The sequence below is a fragment of the Propithecus coquereli genome, unplaced genomic scaffold (genome assembly GCF_000956105.1).
Source record: "Propithecus coquereli isolate 6110/MARCELLA unplaced genomic scaffold, Pcoq_1.0 Scaffold563, whole genome shotgun sequence".
Classification (NCBI taxonomy): domain Eukaryota; kingdom Metazoa; phylum Chordata; class Mammalia; order Primates; family Indriidae; genus Propithecus; species Propithecus coquereli.
Genome location: NW_012151541.1, coordinates 688,261 through 695,870, shown reverse-complemented (window position 1 = coordinate 695,870; position 7,610 = coordinate 688,261). Strand labels below are relative to the sequence as shown.

The 7,610-nt window shown below is 58.0% G+C and overlaps 1 protein-coding gene across 1 annotated transcript; it reads right to left on the bottom strand.

Moving 5' to 3' along the window:
• Positions 1-440: 440 nt before the first annotated feature.
• Positions 441-7,146, bottom strand: SLC45A3 (solute carrier family 45, member 3). Its single transcript, XM_012657870.1, has 4 exons — positions 6,975-7,146; positions 5,286-6,071; positions 4,346-4,611; positions 441-2,181 (listed from the first exon to the last, which is right to left on the bottom strand). Exons 1-4 carry the CDS (start codon positions 7,144-7,146, stop codon positions 1,744-1,746), a joined length of 1,662 nt encoding a protein of 553 aa, XP_012513324.1. The 3' UTR covers positions 441-1,743.
• Positions 7,147-7,610: the final 464 nt, after the last annotated feature.

The window sequence follows — 7,610 nt, the reverse complement described above, 5'->3', positions numbered from 1 at the left end:
CACTCTGGGAGGCCGAAGTGGGAGGATAGTTTGAGCTCAGGAGTTTGAGACTAGCCTGAGCAAGAGTGAGGCCCTATCTCTACTAAAAAAACAGAAAGAAATTAGCTGGACAACTAAAAATATATAGAAAAAATTAGCTGGGCATGGTGGCGCATACCTGTAGTCCTAGCTACTCGGGAGGCTGAGGCAGGAGGATCACTTGAGCACAGGAGTTTGAGGTTGCTGTGAGCTAGGCTGACACCATGGCACTCTAGCCCAGACAACAGAATGAGACTATGTCTCAGAAAAAAAAAAAAAAAAAGAGTGCGGGTCTATGGCTCCATCTGCTGGTGGCACTGGGAACTGAAGCTGCCAATAGCCAAAGGCCCCCATCAACTGGGAGTTGAGAATGATTTTAGAGAGATCTGGTTCTTCACCCCAGAAAAGACAACACCTGCCAATTAAACATATAAGAATCTTTTAATTTCATCACCATAAACATTATACTCTGATTGCTCACATACAGTATAAAATATTTACTCCGCTAAATAAATAAGACGACATTATTGCAAACGGCACTTAAACCCCCCAGAGATAAGACCTCCTTAGCTCAGGCAGGGGGTGCTCCTGAGTTTCTGTGTGAGATTCCCCAAGCACAGATATACCCTGGGGGCTGAGATGGACAAAGGTTTGAGGAACCACACTTTGTGCTTCTGGTCCTGCAATAGCCCCAGAGGGTTGTGGAGCCAGTGGGGAAAGGCAGGGGGCTCGGTCGAAGGGCCGTGCCTTCATCAGCCCAGTCCTAGAGGAGTAGGGGGAGTGAGGAGTGGGAGGTTAGCGAAGCTGGTGAGACCTGCAGCCCCACCCTCCACCTTCCCTCAACACCCTTAACCTTGGGTAATAGCATTTGGGATATCAGGTGGGATGAGTAGAATTTCCAAGGTCCTGGGTTAGGCATTTTTGGGGGCCAGACCCCAGGAGAAGGGGACTCTGGCAATGCTCGGCCCAATGACCAGCTATGTCAGAAGACCTGGTTGTTGGAGATCCCGCCCTACCCAACTCCTAGACACCAACATAGAAAACTAGCAATGGTTCCCTTCTACTTTGTTAAATAAATAAGTTAAACATTTAAATGCCTGCATCCCTATGATGGCAACACAGGGACCAACAAGCCAAGTCCTGATACAAGGTGGGGGCGGGGGAATCCGCACATAGGCAGTGCTGTGGACAAAGGGGGCTCAGTCCCTGAGGACTCTTCCCCCGCCAAGTAACTTTCATACTTTCAAATCCTGTGGAGGAGAGCTTCGTACTAGAAACTCCCATGCAAGAGCTACACTGGGGAAACCTGCAAGATCGGGGGCTTGGAGGTGGCCAAGTTTATTCAGCTCCCAGAATTTCTTCTCTGGATATGTCTGAACCAAGATCCTGGCATCAACCTGGATACTCGCTGTTGACCCTGAACCTAAGTAATCCACTTGCAGAGTCCCACATTCCAGTGCACGGAGCTAATCAAATGCCCTGCCCTTCTGGCCTCCCTGTAGAGGTCCAGACTGAAACCCATTTGGAAAGCTGCCAGTCTGCCAGCCCTAGAGACCGGCTAGAGGGAAACCCCTGTCCCCCAGCTGTGCAGCTACGCACCTTGCCGCCACAGGGTGGCAGCAGAGAGCCGCACCACTTTGGCAGCAACACACACTGGAGGGAGCCCCGCAGCCCTACCGGACGGAGAGCGGGGACCCAGGGAGGCAGGCCCTCCCCTCAGTGTGTCTACACCGAGTATTTGGCCAAGTCGCTCTTGTCGAACACTACCTGTGTAGCAAAGTAAATGGCGACCAGACCCAGGCCTGCAGCAGACACCATGTAGGCAGTGACGGATTGGCTGAGCTGGACGATGGAGCCCATGAACAGGGACGGGGCCACCTGGGACAGCAGGAAGGCACTGTCCAGGATGGCGAGGTCCAGGCAGATGCCCCGGCCAGGAACGACCCTGGCCTCAGTCGGCTCACCCACCACCACACGCATGGAGACATCGCAGGCGGAGGCCCCGCAGAGAGCAGGTGGAGATGGGAGCAGGCCGCTGCCTCCAGCACCCATGTGTCCGTTGGGGAAGGGAGCTCCAGTCTTAGGGCCTGGCAGGAAGCTGGCTGTCAGGCTGTCCTCACTGCCACCACCTCCAGAGTCCCCTCGGTATTTAGGCAGGAATACCTGCAGGGGAGGGGTGAAGAAAAGGGGAGGAGGACAGGTGTGTACCCAGGCACAGGGATCCCCCAGCTATGAGAACGGACCCTCGCCTTCATCCCAGGGGCTGGAAGAAACCAGTCACTGGGCCTTAATGAAATTCAGGCAGCAGGTAAGAAAACTGAGCAGACGGAGAAGGGTAAGCGGCCGGAGAGGGGACAAACGTGAAGCTAGAAGTCTAGGTCTCCTCTAGCCTCTCTTACAAGCAAGCAGCAGCCAGCTCAGCCCTGCAGGTTAGGAAGAGAACAGAGCCCCGAGGTAAAGGAAAAGACACAGAAGAATGAAGACAGGTGGGAAGAGAGATGTCCAAGAATAGAGGAAGGAAATCCAAAGGTGAGGCCCCTGCTGGCCCAACCCCACCCAGGCTCTCCTAACCCTCTTCCTGCCTGCCTGCCCCCCGCTTCACCATCTGGAAGTCCTCATCGCCTGGCCTTCGCAGAGAGCAGCTCTTCCCGCCGGGGGTCCCATGCCCCACCTGGAGCTGCTGCCCTGCTGTGAGGTCCCTGGCCCCAGCCTCTAGGCAGGGAGGATCCGCAGGCTCCATGTAGGAGGAATGGCCCTGTTCCCACCTCCCTGAGCCCCAGCTGTGCTAACGTCCAAGTCCAAGCCCTTCTCATTTCTGTCTCACTAGCTGTCTGCCACAGATCAGAGTGACTGCGTCTGGTCAACCCTCCCCAGTCCTGCCCTGCCCCACTGGCCCAGAGCCTCTTATTTAAGGACAAGGCCAGGTCCCATCTGACACTGTCCCTCACACCAGGCAGTGTGTAACAGAGGAGAGTTCTTGAGTTGGCTGCAATCGCAAGCTGGGAGCCACAGCAGAGCTCGAACCTGACACCAGGGAAGCCCACGGCTCATCCTGCAGCTCAACAAGTGGGCAAAGGAGAAGGCGGGCGGCGTACGGGGCCCCATCGCCATCAGTTGTTGCTAGGAACGGGCCTCTCAGATGCTCCCCTCCCTGCCTGCCACCCCAGGAAAGACCAGTGAGGCTGGAGCCTGAAGAGGTCCCTGAGGACAGACACGCTTCTCAGTACAGAACACGCTCCCTGGCACAACTGCATGTGCTCAAGCCCGGCCTCTAACACCAGTCCCCATTCTCCCAGCCCAGGGCAGCAGAAAATTAGCGGCTGATGAAGGTTATCAGTGAGCCAACACGGCTCTCAGGAACCAGGCTCCCCCAGCCAAAACCTTAGGCCCTCCTTCTCGACACCTCCCACCCCTGCAGACACCTGTGCAGCTAACCGACCACGGACTTACCTACTACCCCACTCATGTGCTACAGGGGCGGGAGCAAGTCTCCCCTACAGCCTGGAAGCTCCATGAGGGCAGGCCTCATCTCCTTCTGCCTTGGGACACCCCAGCTTCATGCCCCTTAGGGCAGAGTTCTGCACCCAAGGCTGCAGTGAGGCCAGGGGAGGGGGATAAGGGTGACCACAGTGCCTGGGTCAGGCGGCTTCCCACAGAAGGGAGCCCTTGGAGGGGCTGGCTAGTGTGGGCAGAGCAGGAAGGAGGCCCCCCAACTTACACAGTGCCCAGGTGAGCCGTGTCAGGTACCAGGTGTCAGTGTCAGACATCTGCCGTGGGGGCAGGGGGAAGGGGACGGAAGCAAAGGAGGGATGCAGGAAAAGAAAAAAGAATTAGACAGAAAAGGAAGATAAACCAGAAAGAGAGGGGGCAGGAAGGAGACTTCCCCCTCTCTGAGACCAAGGCAGGGCACAAGGTAGTCACACTGCCTCTCCCCAGAAAAGGAGGGGTGTTCTAAGCCCAGACTGTTCCCACTCGCCATCCGAAGCTAGATGCCCCACAGGTCATCTGATCCAGCCCCCTGCCTCTCTGTAGAACAACCAGCCCAGACTGAGGGCTTCAGTGAGGTGGCTCTTCCAGATCCTCACCGAAGGATTTTGCATTTCCTGCAATCATCCACTCAAGTGCTTCATGGTCCCGACCCCAGGAAGTCATTCCAAGAATCTAATCTACACTATTCTTCCGCAGCCCAAATCTCTGGTCCTGGGGCTAGGATGGGCTTCCTCTCCGATCAAAGAAAACCTCCAGTGCCTCTGGCCAGACATCAAGTCCTGGACTAGTCAGCCTCCCCCAAGCCACACTCCCGCTCCACCCACCAGCCACTGCGTACCTGCTTCTCGCGGTGGTAGAGGGAGGCCAGCGTGTAGGGCAGGATCTGCAGGGCCGAGAAGGTGAACCCGGTGAGGGCAGCTGAGGCTGTCACCACGGCCACACTATGAGATAGGCACGTGGCGCCGGCAGCCACGGGGAAAGCCAACACACTAGCCAGATAGACTGCCCGGGTGCCGAATCGCTGCACCAGCCGGTCCATGACCAGAGAGAAGACCAGGGAGATGGCACACTGCAGGAACAGCCCCAGGCTGCCCATCCGAACGCCTGGAGGGGGAAGGAGGCGTCAGACGATAGGGAGAGGCACAAAACTGTCTGGGGGGAGCTCAGAAGTGAGGGCCACAGGCGCCTGCTGCACAAGACCTGCTGCGGACCATGCCTGCTCCCCAGCGCCCTCTCCACCCGACCTGCAGCACAGGAGTCTCGGCTCTTCCACTGACCCTCCGAGCGCACAGCCACAGCCCGCAGCTAAGGGCAGGGGAACGTGTTCTAAGGGTTTACTGGGAGCCTCAGCTTTGGGGACAGGAGGGCGAGAGGGAATAGATAGTTCTGCATAGGCTTCAAGACACTTCCAGAATGCCTGAGCTGGAAGGCGCTGGTGAGATTTAGAAAGTCATCAGGGGAGCAGAGGGCACACTGAAGCTGGAGCCAGAAAGATCTGAAAGCCAGCCTTGGCTCCTCCACTCCCTCTGGACCCTGAATAAGCTCAGCCTTTCCTTCTGTCAGACTGGGGCAGTGACTCCGATTAAACTCGCAGAGCAGCCAGAGGCCCCACTGGAACAGCAGGCAGAGCCGCGCGGGCAGGCCGCGTCCATCTTCCCTTCCTGATGGGGAAGTCGGGGCCGGGATACGGCCACCGCCCGGGCACAGGCTGTGTGCCTCTCCCTAGCCTGGGAGGAGGGCAGCTCCCGCAACAGCCTCCACGGCTGCAGGGGCCTTACCTTCGTCATAGTGTCTCCGGGCCTCGGTGCCTGGCTCAGCCCTGGGCACACCCCGGTACAGCCCCTCACCCACGAAATCTGTGTAAAACAGCGTGAAGGTCATGAGCGCCATCCAGCTGCACAGCTCAGCCACGAAGAGCCGGCGGAGGGTTCGAGGCATGCGGCAGCAGAGCTGGTGCAGCCGGGGCAGCAGGGCGCCCAGGTTCCAGAAGGCCAGGCGGGCCCGGCACGGGCAGCAGTGGGGCTGCACAGAGGGGACCGACAGCCCTTCCGCCGGCTCAGCCGGACCCAGTGCCGCCTCCTCAGTCACTAGCAGTGTGGCTGCCACACAGGTGAGGAAGATGAGAGTGAGCAGGCCAAAGAGGCACTCCTCCTGGGTGCCCAGGTAGGGGGCCAGGGCACTGGTGTCCCAGTCAATGGCGGGCAGGAGGTAACCCAGGCAGCCCCCGAGGCTGATCATGAAGGCGTAGACGGAGTAGGCTTGGCGACAGTGGTCCGGGTCCCGGAAGAGGTCGGACAGCAGGGCCTCCAGTGGAGTGAAGCACACCTGGCCACAGAAGTCCAGCAGCCCCACGCCCAGGATCAGCAGTGCCAACTCCAGGGGCCGGGGATCCGGGCACAGCAGCCCTGCCAGCCAGCCGGCCCTCGGGATGAGAAAGAGGCTCAGCAGGATGCCCAGGGACAGGGCCCAGATGAAGGGCCGCCGGCGGCCATAGCGCCCACGCCAGTGGTCACTGGCTGAGCCTAGGAGTGGGACGGAGACCAGGCCCAGCACGGGACCGATGCCTGCAAGAGGGCAAGTAGTATGAGTCAATGGCTGGGCCAGGTAAGGGGCAAGGGGCGGGAGCCAAGCTGCTTGAGAAGGATGGGGATGATACCGCACTGAGGGCAAACTCCCTAAGACACTGTGCTAAGACTTCCTAGTGAGTCATGGAATTTATTCCTTATGACATAGGTATTACAAACAGCCCTATTTTCAGATTGGGGAAACTGAGGCATGGAGCCACTGATGCACGATACCTATGCAAAGGCACAGAGCTACACAGGGTAAGAGGCAGAGTTTCAACAGGAGTCTGACTCCAGAGCCTGCAATCCTACGGGGCCCCCTCCTTCCTGGGGTGGGGGTGTCACACAATGGTAACTATCTGCCTTCTGTGGCTTTTGCAGAATTCATCTGCAGAGGCAGGAGCCCGCCCCCTGTCCTAGGGGTCAAAGCTAGCGCTGGCTGGGTGGGAGACACTGATCGAGTCCCAGCTCTACCCGTCAGCAGCTGTACAGCCTTGGCTGAGGCTCACCTTACCTCTTATAAGCCTCTGTTTTCTTCTCTGTGAAAGGGATCGCCTCAAAGTGTGGTTGTAAGGATTAAATCAGGTAATAGACGTTAATTACAAAAGGGCTAGGAGTAGACAAAGGCTAGGAGCGACTTCTCCAGTGTCTCCTATGAGCCAGGCATCAGGCAGGGACAGGGATACAGAGGTGACTAGAGTATGTCCCTGTACTGTCTTCTTTCTCTTGGGGCACCCCCCAGCCCAGGGTCGGCCTTCCGCCCAGCAATGCCTCCCCGCCAAGCGCATGAACAGCAGGCAACCAGCTCTCCCTCCAGGCAGCTCCCTGGGCAGAGGTACTCCTGCCCTGCATCCCAGGCGGCACATATCTGGCACAGGAAGGAAGGAGGACGTAGTGACTCACCCAGCACCATGGTCATGAACTTCTCTTCCACCCCCACTTCCAGCAGCAGGGGTGGCACGTAGGTGATGCCTGCAGCCAGGCACACCTCCAGGCCGAAGGTCAGCAGGTTGACCAGCAGGAGCTGGGCTTTCCGATGCCGCAGCAGGCGGCTCACCCACAGCCTCTGGATCATCATGGGCCGCAGGCAGGGCTCGGGCTGTTCACACACTCCAGAGCTGCTCCGTCTCAGCTCTGCTCCAGGAGCCCAGGCCTCCCCTCCTCGCTGCCACCGACTGCCTAGGATTCAGCCCGGCGCCCATCTCTGCCAGGCCTCGGGTGCAGGTCCAGCTTCTCAGCCCACGCTAAACACCTGTTGCCGTGGGGCACCTCGGTGGGGACACATCTCATTGCTCAGATCCTAAAGGGTGGGAACAATCACAAGCACACAGAGTGTCAAGTCCTGGGAGCCAGGTCTCCAGGATTTGCTCTAATTCGTCTGAATCCTGTTCATTCACAGGCCAGTGATTGGCCCTGCCACCTAGGTGCCACCCCCTGCTGCCCAGCCAGGAAATGCATGTTAATATTAGCCTAAGGCTGACATAATTAATAAGGTAAATATGATTTTTAAACCTCAGCACACTCTAAAGCCAAACAGAT